Source organism: Seriola lalandi, unplaced genomic scaffold (assembly GCF_002814215.2).
Source record: "Seriola lalandi dorsalis isolate HSWRI2012SDOR001 ecotype SW California unplaced genomic scaffold, Sedor1 jcf7180002054474, whole genome shotgun sequence".
Taxonomy (NCBI): Eukaryota; Metazoa; Chordata; class Actinopteri; order Carangiformes; family Carangidae; genus Seriola; species Seriola lalandi.
The window spans coordinates 2451249-2471190 of NW_019525027.1; the positions used below are offsets into that span (position 1 = coordinate 2451249).

General features: G+C 37.5%; 3 protein-coding genes across 3 annotated transcripts; 1 reads left to right on the plus strand and 2 right to left on the minus strand.

Annotated features, from left to right (window-relative positions):
- Window positions 1–91: 91 nt before the first annotated feature.
- Window positions 92–2404, minus strand: nip7 (NIP7 nucleolar pre-rRNA processing protein). The gene is made up of 5 exons (XM_023411967.2): window positions 2244–2404; window positions 2031–2117; window positions 1799–1937; window positions 675–815; window positions 92–566 (listed from the first exon to the last, which is right to left on the minus strand). The coding sequence occupies exons 1-5, from the start codon at window positions 2297–2299 to the stop codon at window positions 447–449; spliced, it is 543 nt and encodes a 180-aa protein (XP_023267735.1). The 5' UTR covers window positions 2300–2404; the 3' UTR covers window positions 92–446.
- On the plus strand, window positions 2405–8547 carry cdc42se2 (CDC42 small effector 2). Its single transcript, XM_023411968.2, has 5 exons — window positions 2405–2500; window positions 4164–4405; window positions 4964–5065; window positions 5161–5239; window positions 6207–8547. The coding sequence occupies exons 2-4, from the start codon at window positions 4352–4354 to the stop codon at window positions 5233–5235; spliced, it is 231 nt and encodes a 76-aa protein (XP_023267736.1). The 5' UTR covers window positions 2405–2500; window positions 4164–4351; the 3' UTR covers window positions 5236–5239; window positions 6207–8547.
- Window positions 8548–9365: 818 nt separating this feature from the next.
- Window positions 9366–17454, minus strand: LOC111659128 (interferon regulatory factor 1-like). The gene is made up of 7 exons (XM_023411963.2): window positions 17299–17454; window positions 17091–17190; window positions 11449–11628; window positions 11176–11334; window positions 11035–11087; window positions 10845–10935; window positions 9366–10411 (listed from the first exon to the last, which is right to left on the minus strand). The coding sequence occupies exons 1-7, from the start codon at window positions 17386–17388 to the stop codon at window positions 10293–10295; spliced, it is 792 nt and encodes a 263-aa protein (XP_023267731.1). The 5' UTR covers window positions 17389–17454; the 3' UTR covers window positions 9366–10292.
- Between the last annotated feature and the right edge of the window lie 2488 nt (window positions 17455–19942).

Below are 19942 nucleotides of genomic sequence, written 5' to 3' on the forward strand. Positions count from 1 at the left end.
CTGCAATGGTGTCATGTATTTCTACTGGTGGCTGATATATGCATTTTCACTGCAGCCCCCCTATTCAGTAGCAAGTTCACCAAAACAGAAATAAATACAAAGACATGAATTTATTTGAAAAATTACAAATTACAAGAGAGATACTCACATAAACACTCTGCATCATTTTGACAAGAGTGGAATATCAAGAGGCTCTGTGACAAATAAATCCTGTAGATGGCACCTTAGCGGTATCCCAAGGGGAGTCAATACAGGTCTTTGTTTCAGTCCCTAGACTGATTTGGAAATATGGGCCAGTTGTAACGCCTATTGAGGAGCTTAGATCCTACCACTTCAAGGTTAAAAGAAAACCACAGCTGTTCTGGGTCTGAATTTCAGTGACCGTTACTCGATTAAAAAGCGGTAATGAAAAGGGGGGATTTGACAGTCCTGTTGTTGATGCAGCTTTATGTTAACGTGTCTTCATTCCTAATGAACTCTCCCACATCAGCCTGGTGGAACACGACAATGGACAGGGGGTCCATTCGCCGGCACTCCTGTGTAGACTTGGCTGCCACTCCAAAGCCCTGAGGGATAAGACATTAGTTTAATATATCCCACTGGTGGACTACAACAACTCTTTGAACTGTTTGGCAGAGTATATAAGCAATGAGCATCATAGTTATAAGACTTACCAGAGGCATGTCAGACATGGAATAGACCACAACTCCTTGGTACTGCATAGTGTTCTCAGTGATTCTCCCAAGCCCGGACTTAAGCACGTGGTTTCCGTAGAGGAAAGACTGCTCTGCTCCAGGCTTCACCCACACCTTGAACTGAAGATATGACAGGAAGCTCCATGTTATTCATACACGCGTGAGTTTACTTAATCTTAGTGGCAGTGATGAAATGTTTTAAAATTTAAAGAAAGAATGGAAACAGGAAAGGTTGTGTGCACAAACATTAGCTACTCCTCATTAGCTTCTCAACACAAATCTTTGTAAATGAAGGCAGGACCCCAGAAGAGCCTGACAAAGATACACACACATACACAAGGAAGTAGAGCAGTGGGATTAAGGTATCTGGTTGCTCAGTAAAAACCTGGACCAGCTCTTTTTTCTTCAATCAGTGACATTCAATATTTAAAAGGGTTTCTGGGTTTAAGTCGACAAAGTTACACCTGGTTTACCTAATTAATCCTGTCTCATGAGGGCCCCTGTGTAGACGTGTCTGTCGTAGCAACCTAGTTACAGCAACTAGATACATACTTTCTAATATATAACAACTATAAGTTTGGTAAACAGGTTTTACGTTACTGTTAAAAGAAAAAAAAAAACCCAATATACTCAGAACTTTTTTCACAGAAGAAATCTTGTCATGTCACAATGCGAGGGGCTTTTACTTGGAAAAAGTAATTTCTTAGTCATTAATGAATAACGTCTTTAACAGCTAAAATGTCAAAAATTTTGCTTGTTGCAGTTGCAATTTAAGGAATTTCTGTTTTCTTTTGTTTTATTTGATTGCAATCTGGGTATTTTGGTGTTTTTGGACTGATGTGTTTTGACAATAAAGAGACATTTGGAGACTTCACCTTGGGCTGTCCAGTGGTTGCTCCAGTGGTGCAGCTGTCTTTTGACATCAATTCAAATTGGGGCTCAAGTGAAAAGGACAGTCTCACCTCACCCCGTATTTGTATTGCCTCACATCCTCTGTTTCCTCAATCTTACTCCAGCCTCCACTGGCACGAGCGAAATAGAGAGGAATGTGTGCAAACGATGGAAGCAAAGATACAAATGAGATGCACCCATAGCCACCTCACCTTTGCATAGGGCGCCAGAAAATCCAGAGCTGTGATGTGCAGGCGGAACTTGCTGGTCTTTGTGAACTTTCCAAAACATGTTCCTACTGACACGAGCTTGTCACGGGAAAAGTTTGTAGCCAGTTTAAGAATTTTCTCACTGTGGAAAACAAGAACACGATGATACATGAACTACTCGATGTAAAAGTATTGGTAGATAAGACAACAATTGTGCTCACTTATCCTGGATTACCTCATGTAGTACACACGATCACTGTGGAGCCTGAAACAGTAGGTACCGTCAGGCCGGTCCACTAGTAGTTTTATGTTTTCACCGATGCTGTTGTGGAGAAAACAGACGGATCTCACACACACGCTAACGAGCAAGCATGCTAGATATTTCAGTCAAATTTGATGCTCAACAGGAAAACAAGGAAAGCAAAAAATGTCGTCCAGGTTCACTTACTATTTCGACAGCTTCTCGAACATTATTTTCGTCTCTTCATCTGTTAATGGCCTCATCCTGAGTATTTGAGAACTACTTTTATCAACCTATAACTTCGTCTCTATCGAGCTACATGAAAACGTGGGTCAACACGGAAGCTGTCACGCTATTGAACGGAAGCTGGTTGACGTAATCAGCGAGCGCAGTTCCTGGTTTTTTGCACTCTTTAGGTTTCAGTCGATCGTACGTTTTTACTCTGGCCAGCCGGCTGCCATCAGGTAAGTTCATTCACTTGAAATTACAATAACCACCGGAAATAGGTTTATTATATCGCTGGTAAACGGCAAACGGGAAGATTCGTTTGCTTTACAATCCGTTTTTGTTGAGCATTCAAGTCACACTCTCGGAAACGGGCACGGTTAGCCTCGTTAGCTAGCTGTCAGTGGAAAAAAACACCGAGCTGCTGCCGTTAGCGCGCTGGTGAACGGTAGCCTGCGAGCTAACTCTGCTAGCAGCTGATAGTGCTAACACTGGTTGGCTGCAAAAAACAACGCCGCTCGTATAAACTTACTCAATTTAAATGAATCCTGAAACGCTGTGGTGCCATCGGAAACCCCACTGATGTGCACCCAGCAGCTTTAGCTCGGGCTCTTGGACTCTCTGGTGAAGTGTGTTTGCCGCAGCGGTGCAAAGTTACATAACGCTCATTTGTTTGTAAATACCGACTACCTTCGTTTAATCCTAGATCAAGAGTCAGTGTAAGTGATGCTTTAAGGATTTCAACGCTCTTTAAGATCAAGACTAAGCACCTCTGCTGTGACTCTCTGCCACCTGATAATATGATTCGCCTGTACAGAGTGCTCAGTGACAGTTCAATGTCAGCGATGTGTACCGTCAGCTGCAGAGACAGTTGCAAATTTAGGAAATTACTTTGTCAGCGAGCTCTTTGCATTTGGCAGATCATTTGATCCTCCTGCCATCTCCTGTCGGCAAGAATGGCTGAAAAAAATGCCTGATCCTGTTGTCTGATGCAGCCAAGTAAATTTGTACATATCAAAAAACATTATATTCACTGAGATGACACATTTCGAAATATCTTACCACAAAATACCACAAAATTGTGAATTAAGTCATATAAATGTAACTGTACCACCTACAGTCTTACCACAGCCTTTTCTCCTAATGTACACATTGTCTCTTTATGTCTTCTCAGTAGCACGCAGCATTATAACACAAAGATACACATCATCCATTAAAAAGAGTGTCCCCCTACAATATAGTATATGTAGCAGTCATGTAGTAACAGCACAGGCATGTCAGTCATTTTTTCAAATGATGCTCCCGATTTTCTGTTAACCCTGGCTGATCAATAGAAATAGCCAAAGGTTATAATCAAATACTAATTTGTTTAACTCGAGATCACCCTCAAAAGGAAAAGCGAAACATTGATCAATTTGAATGCCTGTCTTTTGTAGTGGGGGACTGCTCAGGATCCCACACTGAAACACACATTGACCCAGGTTCTCAATTTTGAGACCTGTACAGTTTCACATGCATAAATATTTCCTTATGTACAACATACTTCTTTAGATTAAAGTTTTCCTTTTACTTTTCATGAGGATGTCAAAATACCTGAAATGTGTGTGTGACAGTAGTTGATTTTGAAAATAGTAGCCCAACTTTTAAGCCAATCTTAGAAAACTGACTGAGGCACTACAGAAATTGAAATATTATTATTATTATTATTTTTTTTTTCATTAGAAAAATGTATGTATACTATTGTCCCCGCCTCTTGAGTCATTAGTTATGACACCAGTGGTGCCCACAAAGAAATCTATGATTGCTCGGCAGGAAAAACAAAAACAAAACTTAAGTGTAGAAATAGTGGATAACCATGTGTCAGCACTTTATTAAGATGTTTTTGTTTTTTCGTCCCGATAGGAGTGTGCTGCCCTGTGTTGGGAGAACAGTACTCGTGCCAACGGTTCACCCTAGAGAAACCAGTGGCGTGTGTCTGTCAACAGTTTCCTGTGTGTCTGTGGCTCTGGTAGCACTGAACAGGAAGAGAGACACAGAGAGACGTCTGAACTAAGAGAGGAAACTGCTGTGGCTTCTTCGTCAGCCTCAGAATGACTGAGTTCTGGGTTTGTTTCAGCTGCTGCATTGCAGAGCAGCCACAACCTGTGAGTACGAAATTAACATAGAAGACAAACTTGTTTACGTCGTTTTTTTTAAAAATAAATGTAGCTGCCTTGTTAAAAGTAGAAATTGGTATGACGTATGTAGGCTGATAAACTGAGTTGGCCCAAAAAATCTTACATTTCACTCAAATTATGATAATTGCGAATATTCTTTATTCTTAGGCAGTTTCTTGTAATAATATATTGCAGTTGTGTTGTGCCTGACAAAATATAAAGTACAGCATCTTTTGCTTATTGATTAAATATGGCAGTGGCAGGGCCTTTACAACTCTATTAGACTCAATAAGGTTTATAATTGTGGCAGAAAACAACTAGTTGTTGTGGCTCGTTGTTGTCAGACAGTCTGGCTACTAACAGATAGAATAAATGAAATCACCAACATCGACCTCTGCCTTAGTTTGCGTAGGTCCACTGCTCATGAAACAAAGTTTCAGAAAGTAAACTGGAGACAAATGAATTGTTTTGTTTTGTTTCAAGTAATGTTGCATTTAATACATTCAGATTAAAAAAAAACTTAATGTTAATGATACCCATTTTCAGAAACGGCGGCGACGGATCGATCGTTCCATGATCGGAGAGCCAACAAACTTTGTTCACACCACACATGTAGGCTCAGGGGACATGGGCCTAGGATTGGCATCAGTAGGTTTTTAATCCTCTCTTCAGGATATTCAATCCACAGAAAGTAGCAGTTACAACATTTCAGTTAACTAACATTTCCAACTTGATGTTTGTAGGTGGACCTTGTTCAGGCCCAGATGAAATCTAAAGGGGGCTATGCGCATGGAGGATCTGAAGGTTCTCAGTTGTAACAAGGTGAGAGCTGCTGTTTCATCCCTTTGTGGAACTGATATTAAGCCGCAGAATTTTCACTACCTCATACAAGCCATATAAGTTCAACTCATGCAGGGTTTATGTAAACAACTATTTGTGACTTGTAAAAGGTCGTAAACACTGATAAACAACCAGCAGTGTGTAAACAGATCTTCCAAAGAAACCTCTTTTTTGTTCTGTAATGTAGGTCACTCAAGTGTTTGAATAAAAAATCACAACAAGAAATATAATTTCGGTTTGGAAAGTTGTTGCCTTTTGCCTCTGGCTGCAGTGCTTTATTGGTAAGACAGGACGTAAATATTGAATTGTGTAGACTTTCCAGTTAACAACGCGACTCTAAACACAACAGGGAGCTTGGCATGTGTGGCTTTAAAAGGAAAAATGCCACACAGCCCATATTTGTACTTTGCTTTATATAATCATGTTTATTTTGGGGGAATTCATCCCTGCATGAAGGAATGTATGTCCTGCTTCTTCTTGATTAGCTTTGTTGTGTTGTTGTGCTGATAACCAGTTCCATTTTTATTTGTGACAGTGACTCAGCTGTCAGTAAAATTAGTTTTTCCTTTTTTTTTTTTTTTTTCCAAGTTTGGTTTTTCATTTGTCAACACTGGCCTGATTTGGGCAGAGGCATGGCTTTCAACTGGACTCAGGCGACTGGTTAACCATTAATGTTGCACTGTGCCTAGATTTTTAAACTCCCACTGGATGTTACCATGGTTACATTCACCTTTCAATTTCGGATCTGGTCACTCTACAGTTTGCTGAAGGGATTCCGCCCTTCAATATCAAACATGTTTGAGGAAAAAATGTGGACAGGCAAAATGACAACGTGACATCCTCACCAAACTTTGACCAGTCAGATTCAGATTTGATAGTAAAACTGTGTGATTGTTGGAGCACCTATCAGCGGCATCTTAACATTTGTTCCCCTTCTTTCCCCCCACAGCCCTTCACAGTCTTGTGGAAACTACTGTTGTTGATATGAGGAAGCGTTTTCAAAAAGCAGTTCTGTCTGTAATGGACGCAGGACCAAAAGATGAAATTACTGCTTTTCCATAATGTTGTATATATTTTTATTTTCCATTCCTTTTGTTTTTTTAATGAAAGCACTGCTATCCATTTGCTGCCATACTGTTGCACTGTAAAGAGTAACTGTTAAGAATAGATAAGAGGATTTAGAAAGCTCATAAATCTCAGTCAGATGTATGCTTGTGTGTATGCATGAGGAAAATATTTTCAAAAATATTTGCTGTTGTAGCCCATTTGGATGCCTGTATTTATTATCTGATTTGTAAACGGACCTCATGGTGGCTGGGCCACGCTGGAGATTTGAAACATTCAGTTTCCTTCTTTATTCTCAGAGGTTTATCAAAGGACAGGTAGCAGATAGCAAGGCAAAAAGCGATATATGTTCATTGTTTTGTTCTGAAAAATACTCATGATTCTCTGAGTTGCTTTCAGGGTTGAAGATTGCTGTTTTGTAATAAACTTGAAATGAGTAGAGTACACTGGACCATACATTGTACACTCACACTTGCTTAGGAATTTTGCATTGATTTCAACTTTTTTTTTATATTCATTTAGATTGAATCATATAGAATTTTAATAAACTATGAACTTCTTAATCTGCCTTCTGAATTCATGTTCATTATTTGTTTTACTAGTGTAATTTGTAGCTTAGTGCTTTCAAAAAGATTCATATTTTTATATACGTTTTTTTTCTTTTCAAGGCTTATAGATTAAGAATTAAAGTTGGAAGTAACCAAATCACCACTGCAAACACTGCCACAAATGTGGGTAAGGTTTGATACCTTTAGCTTACCTACTATATGTCCATCATATCCCTATTGGATAATTGTGACCGCTGTTCCTTTTTGCTAGGACAGTTTGTGTTACATACTTTGTCCTTTCATGGCTTCTTGGATGATTTCTCTTGACATAAAATAATAAGTTCTTGTTTGGCAGACTTTTTTTTTTTTATTTTTATCCCTCTGGGGGTCTTAGGAGCTGCAAGTTTCTTTGAAAGCTCAAATATTAGTTCTCTTAAAATTGACAGAGGCTTCTAAATGGCATTCAACCTAACCTGACCCACCTTTGCAGTGGTGTTTGCGATCACATTGCTTCAGTGTTAAAAGGTGTTCTCATGCGATGTAAACATTATTTTGTCAAAACCATTTAACATGAAACATATATGGACAATTCAGTTAAGTTATTCACATTCTGTTTGTGCAAATGTTTACCCACCTTTTTCAAGCTGATATCATTTTTTATACAAGTTTCTTCTGTTAGGGATAAATAAGTGCAGCTCTTAATGCCTGCTTATGTTGATTGTCAGTTATACTAGTGGTCAGCTTAGAGTTAGTGTTCTCTTTTCATTGACTGCCTGGTACATCTGTTGTCCCCTTGTACTGTCATATGTAGGCAAAATTTCCGAACCAGGCTCCATTGAAAATATAATTAATCAGAAAGGCCAGGGGGTGTGGAGCAAACCAGCACACCTGGATCTATTAATACAAGTGATTGTTTGTCCTCCATGTACATCCCATGATTCAATAACAGAATGTGATGTGGTATTATTAAGTCGAACAAAAGTCTGTGTAGATTGATGTTAAATGAGTGCTATTGTAAACTATTCATGATACAAGAATGAAATCTTTGGTGTTGGTACCAGGCAACATAAAATACCAGATTATCATTTACAGCCTTAAACCCACTGGTAAACACTTTCCCAACATTCACTGACAGATTTAATAATGGTGATTCATCAGGTCAAAACCTTGTCACAGAGATCTAATGTTTCTGTTTTAATGTTTCTGTAGTAATTCCTGTGTAGAAAAATCCACGTATGTGTAGACTAGTTTGTGTTTTTTCCAGCTCTGGGTTAAATGCTGTAGTACTGTATGTGCAGGTGCAGACATAATGGGATTGCAGTATATTCTGTGACCAGCAGGCTGTGTTGGTGGACTGGTTGAATGTGACTTAAAAGATTTGTTTCCTTTTTGGAATTCCTGTCACAGGAGTTATTTTGTTTTGTTTTTTTAAAATGATGATACTGTAAATACGTAACATAAAAGTAATGGATCCATGCTTTATTTGTATTCAGGGTCACATATTTTGGGTTACTTTCCTGTATAACATTGCTGGGAAGGTAAGGTTGGAGCAGTGTTTAATTTTTTTTTTTCTCCTGAGGATCTGCCTGATATGTAGTTCCCACTTTCAGGGAAGTTCATCTGTCTGCATTTTTCAGAATAAAAAAAGAGAAATAAATGTTATCTGTTGATGTTTGACCAACTGTGTGCTCCATGTTTTCACTTGAGGCCGAAACCCCCCATCTATGGGTCATTCTGGATTAAAGCACAGATGATTTTAAAACTAAAAACACACAATAACCAATGGTGGTAGGGATGCACAGATCCTAATATACTGCTACATCAAAGCAAAAATACTCCACTACAACTAAAAGTAACGCATACAAAATCATACTTGTGTAAAAAAAAATTGTACATAAAAAGTAAAAGTACTCCTTCTGCAGAAAAATGGCCCTTTATTTCTCATGATATTATTAGATAGTTGATAGTGTTTTAGCTGAAGTGGATCAAGTTTTAAATGGAAGGGGTTATGAGATGATAAGGGAGAGGTGTAATTAAAGGCAGCATCACATTCAGGTGTGCCAGTATGGCTGGAATGACACTGACACTTTCAATCCAACAGAGCTGTGATTAGTGTCATTATTTGCACCTGTTTTTCTTCTACGTCTGCCAACAGGAACAGATGTAAAGTACAGGCACAGATAAAATCTGTATTTTGGGTTTTGTAATTAGTGGCAGTTATAATCAATACGTTTAAGCTTTTCATACGAAACTACTGCACTCATTTTCATTCAGTGTTTCATGTTAATTGCAGTGTCCTCACATAGAGTGTATTAACCTCTATTAACCTGTCAGAAGATTTTTAAAATCAGTGTTTTTGCAGTGAGACCAAAGAGATTAGATTTCATGAGATCACATCCTTGTTAACTGATCCTGAGAATGAGACTTAGATTTCTTTGTGGCTGGATTTATTTGGTACTTTGCATGTTTTCCTTTTTACAGCTAAAAAATGAGTCTGACCATTTATTTATTTATTGCAAAAAACTCCTTACAAATGATATTTTATCTAATTATGTCAGCTGCCAGTGTGAAACATACATTGACACACACATACAAACAGAACTATGATGGTTCTGTGTGGTTAATTCAGTGTTTAGTTTACAGATCCATGTCTTGAGCTAATATATATATGTGCTTTACTAGCTTTTACGTTTTCTTAACACAGGATTATATAAAATCTATTCATTTTATTAAAAAAAAAAAAAAAAAACAGGTTATACAGTAACACACAAGACAAACTGCACCATTGGGTGCTTCAAACAAAACACAAAAATACAAAATTGTCATGAGTATCTAATGGAGAAAATCTTAAAAAATTGTTAAAAACAAAGGCACAAACATATAGGGATCACACATTTACTGTATATACGGACTAAAAAACACATATTTTGTAGCTTAAGTCAGATTTGAACTCCACTCATAAACATACTGTTAAAGCCACATGTCCTGCCTCCGTGTTCTGGACTTTATTTTACTGCATGTTGGCTAAACATCCAGTCAAACTCAAAGAAATAGTACAGCAATAACTGATCCTGCACTGAAGCGAAATGATATCTGTTTACTCTGTAAGCTGTGGTGTGAGCTTGGTGTCACTTCAGTGAGTTTGAGGCACTGAACCATAGTGAACCCAAGTGATGATGACAGAGTTAAAGCTTGGCTTGGAACAGGATCTTCATCTCAGCATGCTCAGCAGAGAGGATGACCGACCGACTGACTGACAGAGCAATATATCTGTCCGCTCGCCCTCTCCTGTTTCTCTCTTTCACTGGTCAGCTCAGCAGATAACAGCTGGAGGTTAGCAAGGAAGCCTGAAGTAAGAACAGCTTTTAATCAAACATGTGGTAAACTCAAACTGTATAGGAGGACTAGCCATGGGTGCACAGCTAAGGCATCAGTGTTTGCTGATTTGTGGTCCAATCAGAAAGTTCCTTGATGTAGTTTGGACCAAACAGATCACTGTAGCTCTCTGGGTTCAGAGAGAATTGATTTTCATCACCAGCACCTGCAGAGCAACAACATGTAAACACACACCTGGAATAAGAGACACAGATTTACAACTGCAGCATGTCATTATTCACTTACATAAACATTTGCCCTACACATTTAATCTGTCTTTTGCAGCATGGTAAACTAAGAAAGATGTACTTTGATTGTATTCATTTGACATGTCTTATCTCACAGTTATACAGTTATAATTGCTGGACACACAGTAATAGTGTAATACTACTGTGATATGAGTTTTTAATTAATTTACAAATTATTTGAAGAAGTCATAAGACAACTATAGGCTACTATAATAGCCAATTATGAATTCTAGGAATAAAATGACAAAGAGGTCAGTGACAACTACACACACACACACACACACACACACACACACACACACACACACATACATATATATATACGGTATAAATATATGTCTAGTGCCCTACAGTGCCAGTGATCCCACAGTGTGTGTGTTCTCCATCTTCTCTGCTCTCCAGTTTGGTTCCAGAGGTCAGCGTTGCTTAAGTGGTCCATCAACTACAGCAGACAAAACAGGGTTAAACCACACAATGTACATTCAGAAAACTATGATTCACTGCACTGAGTCAGTCCGTCAGTAAGTTAAAGGTCTGATACCTTAAACACAGCCTCATTCTGTTCCTGGTCCTCTGGCTTGGCCTCCCACATCCCTGCACAACAACAATGACAACAATCATCCTCATGAGGCTACAGAAGCAATGTGTTTCAGATCAACATCCACGCCAACAAACCTCTCACCATATGTTTGTGTGCTGTTGAATATGTCTTCTGCGGGGGTTTCCATCCTCTGTGGGGAGTCTGAAGTGGGTCTCGTTGTTGTGGGTTGCCAAGTGTGCATGGTGTATGTATCATCACCTAAACTTGCCTGTTTTTCTCTGGGCCTGCTGAACCGCAGCCCTGAGAGAGGGGAGGACAGGACAGCACTGTCAATGCATGAGGTCTCTCTGAGAAAATAAAATGTGTTTGCCTTTGAAGTGATAGGCCTACATACATTTTACGTGCATGTCCTACCTCTCCTGCGTCTGTGTGTTTGTGTGCTGGGCAGCATCCTGTAGACTCTGTAAGCATTGCTGCCTCTCTTCCTGCTGTGCTCCCTCAGCTCACAGATGTCAGGCAGAGAATTCAAGGCACAGCGGAAATTCGCTTTCCATGTTTTGGGATCTGGCTTGTCTTTGCCTGGACGGTATCGTCCTGAGGTGAACAAGCACAGGAACAAACATTAGTCTCTATGTATGTGTTTTTTGGGTTGTGCCATTTTTAACCCCCATTTTTTCCCACTCTCTGTGCAGTTTGTACAGTTTTCTATGCTGGATTACCTGGCCACAGATTTGATTTGTGGTGATTAGACACAAAATAATTGGTACCACTTTACAATAAGACTACCCTTATAACGGATTTATGGATGGTTTATAACTAGTTTATTAATTAGCTTGTTTAGACTTTATAAATCATTTATAAGCTGTTATAACACATCAGATAAAAATGGAAACAGTGACCTGTTGCTGGCCAAATAGTGAGCCCACATTTATCTGTACTGTTGAGCCTCATATCTCATTAGTTACTGAGCTTTCTTTGTTTTCTCCATCATCCAGCGTTTGTACCTGCTGCTTTTTCACATATTTGTGTACTTTATAATTCAATCAGATTGTTCAGCACAGTGGATATGAAAATTGAGATGCTTTTTGCTGGTTGGCATCTTCTTTAGGACTTTAGCATTCCAGGTAGTTACAAACATTTATAACTGGTAAAAGGGAGTCTTATTGTAAAGTGTAAAACATAATTTATTAATCAGTTACAATAAGGCTGCTTTTACAGGTTATAAATGGTACTGACTCATTAGTAGGATTAATGAGTAGAAAGCATTAACTTCACAGTTAAATGTTTCACCGTTAAAAAACAGTAAACAACTGGAAGCAGGTTTGCCATTATTTTACTGTAAAATTAACAGTACCATGCTGTTGCTGGTATTTACAGTTTGCTACCAGTTTTTAAATACAGCAAAAAGCTGTTACTTTTTACTTTTACAGTAAAATACTGATGAAGGATTAGCAGTTTATTACTGTTTATTTACACTTTTTTCACAGGAGCTATATTTACAGATTTTACAGAGCATATATATAAGATATGCTGCATTATAAGCTATTGATAAATTAACTGCTAACAAAAAGGACTACAGTCTTGCTATAAAACTTTATATTTTAATACATTGAATAAACATGGTCTTTGAAATTGCAACTTAAAATTTTAAGACAAATAATGCTGCTTCAAAGTGTCGTTTTAAACCGTGTCTCTCTTTATTAAGCTTGTAAAAACACAACATGCAAATAAACCAAAATTTTTGTCATTTAAAAAAGATCTGTAACACGTGTTGTAGTCTGCATGAACATTAAACACTGAACACAAATAAACACAAGAAATATTATCAAAAATAATCAAGTGGTTCTCTAACATAAGCTGTTGTACTGTATGTGTATATTTATGAGGATTGTATGAGGGAACAGCTTAAGGAGTGAATGAGTGGCCAAGTGAACTGAAAAAAGAGTGTGACTAACACACTAACAGTGTGTGTGAGTGAGTGTGAGAACTGATTTATGCAGAGTCTTACTCTACATAAGTGTTTTACTGTTGTAGCTACATTAAGTCCTTAATTTCCTTAGTAGACTGGAGATGCAAGGGTTGACTGATGCCATCTTTTTCTGAGTGACCTTCCCCATTTTCCAAGACTTTGACCCGTCAAGCCTTGGTGCCTCTGTCAGGATTTATCCCGAGGAATGACCTGAAAAACAAGAGTGTGTATTCAGGGTTGTTGGGGAAATAGAAAAGTGTACTTTCATGGTTCAGATTAAGTAATAGTTTGTTTCGCCTTGATTAGTGTCAGAAAAGCTTCCTTAACATGCTCCACTGATCAGATGTTTTAGACAGCTTGTATGTAACATGTGAGACAGAACTCAACAGACAGAAGGTCAACATGATCAAAGCTGCTGTGAGCACACAGTACCACTTGAAGGATGTAAGTATCTAACCTTTGCATTAATTCCAGTGTGTATGCAGCATCATTTTAAGACTGGAGATAGAAGCTGTAGTGAGTAGAAAAGACTGCAGGAGTGTGGTCAGCTGGCGCTCAGCAGCTGCTTGTGTCAAGTATTCAAGTCCAATGCTCTTTACATTCACTCTGAATACAGTTCATTTTAGCGAAATAATCCTCAACATAAAGTCAGGAGATCTCTGGCTTAAAGCCTAACATAACAAGTGAAATATCTTGTTTTTTTATGGCATTCTACTAGATAATCAATACAACTTGATTGGAAATGTGATGTATTTTGCCTATGCTAACAAGCAAGGTAAATAGGCACTCACCTATTCATTTGAAGGATGAAGATGGGTGAAAAAAAACATCAAGCTGCATTGTCCAGTCAAAGGTGTATCACTCTCTGTTTTCCCAAAAGTCATTGCAAAAATACTGTAAATTACTGTTTTCTTTTCTCCAATCAGTAATACTGTAAAATACCTTTACGAAAAATTTCACCGAGAAAAATGTCCAGTTCTATACTGCATTTAATGATAACAGGATTATATTGTTTAAATTTTCCCTTAAATTTACAGAAATTTCTAGTGTTGATCTTGCCAAATAGTGAGCCTGCATCAATGTATGAAAACTGTGCTATAACTTGTTTATAATTGTTTATTTATGATTTATAAAGCGTTAACAACTGAATTAATAACCCAGTTATAAACCATTTATAAATTCTTTATAAGGGTAGCATTACTGTAAAGTGGTACCAAATTTAATAATTCTTAACAATTTAAGGACATGTTAATTATACTGTGAGCACAAAACTGAAAAAAAAACAAGAATTTTCTTCAAGACAGTGCCTCAAGATTAGTTAATGAGTAAAGAGATATGGGTTAAATGTGCCTGTTAATAAAAACAAAGAAATATGGGATCACAAATGATCCAACTGCAACCCAAATTCAACCAAAAATATGACAAAGACCTAGAACATGAAATGCAAACAAATATAATTTGTGTCACATTTGCATAAAGTCACAATCATTGCGGTAAATGGGCAAATGTTCCAGGGGTGAATGATGGATAACCTTCTGGCGAGTAAATTAAGTTGTCTGGCAGTTATTCTGAGCGAACGCTAACTAGCTTGGTTTAAGTTTCAAGCCTATTTCACCTCTGACTACACTCAGCATGACAGATGGCTATGCTTGGCTTTGGGTCAGTAGTGTGCTTTGTTGCACCTGTAGTCACACCCATCCCTGTATTTCACTGCAACAAGGTCAGAAGTTAAACCACTTGAGTTTAAATGGAACATTTCAGTATATTTCAACCTAGTTTATTCTTTCCAACAAGGAAATATATTGAGGGGAAAGCCAATCCAACCGAAAGTAAACATACAAAGCGCCCTGGGATATCTATGCTGGCGAATTGCATAGTGATACACCTTAATTAGACTAATTAGATGTCCAACAATTTGTTGGTAATACTTTATTTTAACCGCCCACTCCTCATCTTCCAGTTAGCATTTCTAAGCTTTTTGTAAAGCTGTTTATTAAGTTATTAATGGTTTATCACACACTATAGTGTGGTTGTAAACAGATGTAAGGCCATTTTTGATAATTTATTAATGTCTTTGTAAACAGCTATAACTCCTCTTATGAAGCATTTATAACTGATATATAAACATTTGAATATACGAATGCTTGATGTCACAGTATGACATAGTCGTCATCATATACTAAGTACATTTCGAAACAGTTTTACATTTTCTTCTCAATGAACAGGTAATGCTAAAATACACAATGTACAATATATACATATATCTTATGCTTTTTTAGAAGATAGATAGATAGATAGATAGATAGATAGATAGATAGATAGATAGATAGATAGATAGATAGACAGTGAACTGAAATGATGAATACACATCAGGAAGTGTTTCCAACATAATGCATGGAATTTTATATAAGACGCACATTCATGTTTAGCTGTAGTAATCTATATTTAACATTGTATCAGCATTTATCACAGTGCACGCTTTACTTAAGTTCTCTTTAACAGCTATATTACTACTAACCATATATATACCCCAGCAACGACCGTGTGATTTGGACTTCAGCCAGTCCTCTCACCAGCTTCAGTGAAAAAAGTCACTGGAGCTTAAAAAGATCCACTACAGATCATTTGTGCTGTAAATGATCTGTAGGGGCAAGGGCTAGCAAGAAAAAAAGGAGCAGAGGTAGCAGCAGCTTTATACTACAGCCCCGCTCGGTCATTAATGACTTGAATATCTTCATTTGTAACAACTTAACTTTAGAATAACTACGCTAATTATTCTTATACATCCTGTGTATAATAATAATGATTATTATTGTTATTATTCTAAATCTGATGAATTTTGAGATGTCCTGTTGAACTTTGACAGCAATACGATCACCTTGCACATTCACATCAACTGAACTGGAGCTTTCCCATGTGACGTGATGCAGCTAGAGTCACGAACCATGACTTTCCCAAGACAGAAATATGTAATGGGTTTCACATATGGGTGTGTGTGTCTATACTAAACTCGTTACTCAGAACAGAAGCAAAAACATCTGGTCATGGGATTATTTCTTATTGTTCAAAGTAATCCATGAAGCGGCAATATCCTAAGAACACACTCAGTGCTATTTATATGATAAGGAGGTAACCAGTAATCTGACACAGATTACTGATTTATCGATTACCATGAGGAGATGTCAATTAAATAAACCAAAAGGATTACTGTAAATTATTTGTGCTTGATTGTGAGTTTTACAAACCTTGTGAACATGTAAAATGTAAACAGAAATCTAAGCAGCAACTGGGTTGGAAAGGTTTTAAATGTGCAGTGTGTATTAACCCTAACACTAAAAACCAAATGGACCAAATCTTTTCCCAGTTTTAATTATTTTATGTTCAGTTTGGTATTTAGCTGTCACTGCAGGGTGCAGATGCATAGTTTGGACTGAGATGAGATGATTTTTTGCAGATAACCATCAGTATCAGTTGGCTATCCTTCCTTGATTTATGGGTTTATTTGGTATAGACTGGTGTTATCTAAGTTTGCTGTACAAGTCTCAAGAATGTGGTTAATCTAGAAAGACATGGACTGAACAGTACAACCATGTTTGCTCTTCACTGGAAACATCTTCCCCAAGGAAGAAGCAGGTCAACAGACAAGTCTCATCAGGATGGTTGAATAATTTCCAAAATCCACATTTTAACTTTTGATAACGTCTTTAAACTTTTTTTCTTCCAGAGAGTATGTAAATTGAAGAAATGAATTGCTGTAATGTGGATTATTCTTTGTAGCCTACGACAGACCATTTTTTTTCTTTAATGAAAACATCCAGTAAAACCTGTTTTAACATTCATTGACAGAGCCCAGACATAAACTGAACCAGGGATGTTGTGAACTTATGGTATGCATCTTGCCCATCGGGCTACCAGGACACCGTGTCAAACTGAAAAATGCTAACTAAAGACGTCCAAGATAAGTTTTTACTACTGGGTGTTTACTCATATGTTGCTCAAAGCATCAAAGTACCAGCATGCAAGGTATCAGGCAAAAATTGATAGAATAAGAAAAGTTAACACAAAAGTATTTGTGTGGGGCTCTTACCAGTGTATGTGGCCCAGCTCCTGAAGAGTGTAGCATCTCGGTCAATACTCCATCCATGACGAGCGGCATGTGTCCATGGGATTTGGAAGATCCGTGCTGACTGTAGAACAAAGTACAATAAAATAGCATTGAACAGGTCAAAGTATTTAGTAGTTTCTGATTCATGCTTGACAACAAAGTTTTTTTGCACACAAATGGAGGGGTTTACCTGGTCCAGCCAGCTGACCCCTGGATACCTCCCAGATTGAATCTGCTCCTCCAGCCACGGCCTCAGCCTCAGCCGGCCTGGTTGTTGCATGTTGATGTCTAAGCGCCAGGTATGCAGAGAGGTGTTTGGTACAGATGTGTCACCAACTACACAGAAGTTTCAGCAGTAACTGAAAAATTCATAGGAGCTCAGATTAAATCAGAGGTTACTCAGGGACACCTTTGCTCCTCCCTTGGATTCTTCCAATCAAAGACCTTACAGTTATGACAATCTCTCCAATGACCGTCTTCACTGCTTAAGTGGCTCCTCCAATTACAGGAAATACTTTAAATGCTGTATATTGTTTTCCTCATGAGTGAGACTGAGGTTGAGAGTTGTGAAGGTCCTTGTACAGGTTTTTCATGTGTTTTATTTATTTGCAATTCAACAGGCAGTATAAGCTGTACAAAACAGTGGATCACTATCATAAGCACTTGTTTACAGTTCTTCAAAATCAAACATGTGGTACATGTACAGCAATAGTTTGTTGCATTTAATTGTTGCATGCAGGACTGGGTTAAAGTCAATCCTAAAATATGGTGGTGATCTTGTTGTTTTTTCATGTGGCTCTGCACAAAGTTGTGAGAGGGTGTGTATTAATGTATAGACCACCAGATGGAAGCAGAGTTAATGCTGTGACAGATGAGCTGCTCCACACGTTGCAACAGAGCCTTCACTGACACAAGTCTATATAAAAGTTATCACCCTTGTGTGCTTCCTTTAACAGTGTTCACTTCCACATTTTGAACATGCAGAACATACAGTTTGATACAGTATCATATACAGTTCACATAGCATTGGAATGCTTTATTTATTACCTGTTGCTTTATTTATTACCTGTTGTAAAGCACTTTGGTACGCCGAAAGGATTGTTGTAAAGGGCTGTATAAATAAAGTACATTTACATTTACATGTATGGTATATTAATATATTACGCGTCAGTTACAGTACAATTACAGTAATTGTTAAATACTGTCTTCATTTTTGTGGTAATGACACAGTATTCTGCATTCTGCAAGTCATTCTCATGTTAAAACTACCTGTACATTAGACTTGACAATAAAACGATACAATTTTATTATTTCTATATAACATCATTCAGTTAATTCAAAGAGTTTATAATTAAAATGACATAACACAGAAATAACGCGTTACATTTAATTTAATTTGTATCGTAAGTGATTAAATGTAATCCCATCTCTCTGCCCTCCCAATCAATTGAAATTTTTTGTGCCGTTGTTCACACTTTTCAAATATTCCTCCACAAATCATGTCCTGCTCTGACACCCACTTTCAACAGAGAATATGCCAAATTAAGGAAGGATATGTCTTTCTATGCAATCACAAGTTTATCACAAGTTCCTACCAAAGAAGATGTAAGTTATTTAAATATGACACAGTGACAAAAATCTGCTACTTGGGGTGAACTTGACTTATTGTCTAAACAAGCATTTTCTCACTGTGTTTAGCCATGTTAGTGCAGGGTAATTTTAATGTTATTTGCAGATTTGACCTCTGTCACAACAACTCAAGTGAAGTAAATGTGCATTACAACATTGAAAACTCAGCAGCAATGCCTATGTGAATCAAAAACAGCTCAGGATAATCCACAGGCCGCAATATGAAGGACTTTTATTTAAACAAAAATAAGCCTTAATAGTAACATTTACAACTAGCTCACAGTTACAAACATATTCTTATTGTGAAATAGTTTTGGTTGTTTTAGTTACACGCCTTAGCTGTGATGATAAGCATAGTGTACTGTGTCACTGTGTGTCTTTCTGTGGAAGTGCCTCAGCAGTTCCAGCGAAGAGATATGTGGAAGTAATTTCACAACCCTAAACCACACCAGCTATAACATGTCAGCTGATTGTTGTTGCTTGTTTTGGACAAAGAATTCAGCCAGTTACAATATAATTCTTTGTAAAGATTCAGGATTGATGACCAAAGTGTATGCTATTTTCTTATAATGACTCTCTTGATCAAATCCAGCTCAAAGAGATTGAGATGCTCTACCAGAAAAGGCTCTTTACATTTAAACATCACTGAAGTCTTACAAAAGACATTCAGACAGTGTGGTTCTCACAGTATTTAAACATTTAAGGAAAATGCATTGATCATGAGATATGTAAATATAAATTTGAAAAACAAATGACCTTAGTTGACTACTACCTGTGAAATATAGATACATGAGTTGGCTGTGGCTGTTTTGTTAAAGCATTTGTAGCAAGCACACATTCAAAGCCTTTTATCTCAAACAACTGCATTCTGTTCTCTGACAGAAATTTTACATTAATGCTTTTATGTACGAAACTTTATGGATGTTTCACATCAAAACCAATCATGTGATCTAAATACTACAGTTTCAAAGTATTCACATATTACTTGTTCTTAATGTACAAAAGTGTGTTTTCTTTTAAACAAGGCAACAAAATATATACACCAAAATATATACACCATGTTTTAAAAATAGCAATATCAAAGCTGAAAAAACAATGTTAACTCAAGGTGCTGCCTACAGCAGATGTTGTGAATTAGAACCGCAGGAAAAGCTATTAAATAGATCTCAAAGTCCATCGTTCACAAGTGAACATCAAAACTGAAG

Bases quoted from the DNA above. Each gene is read 5' to 3' on its own strand.
- nip7 (XM_023411967.2), bottom strand. From the start codon at position 2,299: ATGAGGCCATTAACAGATGAAGAGACGAAAATAATGTTCGAGAAGCTG. The intron at 1,938-2,030 runs GTAATCCAGGAT...TGTTTTCCACAG, and splicing joins GATCGTGTGTACTACATGAG to TGAGAAAATTCTTAAACTGG. The intron at 816-1,798 runs GTGAGGTGGCTA...TCATATCTTCAG, and splicing joins TTCTGGCGCCCTATGCAAAG to TTCAAGGTGTGGGTGAAGCC.
- cdc42se2 (XM_023411968.2), top strand. From the start codon at position 4,352: ATGACTGAGTTCTGGGTTTGTTTCAGCTGCTGCATTGCAGAGCAGCCA. The intron at 4,406-4,963 runs GTGAGTACGAAA...ACCCATTTTCAG, and splicing joins TTGCAGAGCAGCCACAACCT to AAACGGCGGCGACGGATCGA. The intron at 5,066-5,160 runs GTAGGTTTTTAA...TGATGTTTGTAG, and splicing joins TGGGCCTAGGATTGGCATCA to GTGGACCTTGTTCAGGCCCA.
- LOC111659128 (XM_023411963.2), bottom strand. From the start codon at position 17,388: ATGCAACAACCAGGCCGGCTGAGGCTGAGGCCGTGGCTGGAGGAGCAG. The intron at 11,335-11,448 runs GTAGGACATGCA...CCCCTCTCTCAG, and splicing joins AACACACAGACGCAGGAGAG to GGCTGCGGTTCAGCAGGCCC. The intron at 11,088-11,175 runs GTGAGAGGTTTG...GTTGTTGTGCAG, and splicing joins CAACAGCACACAAACATATG to GGATGTGGGAGGCCAAGCCA.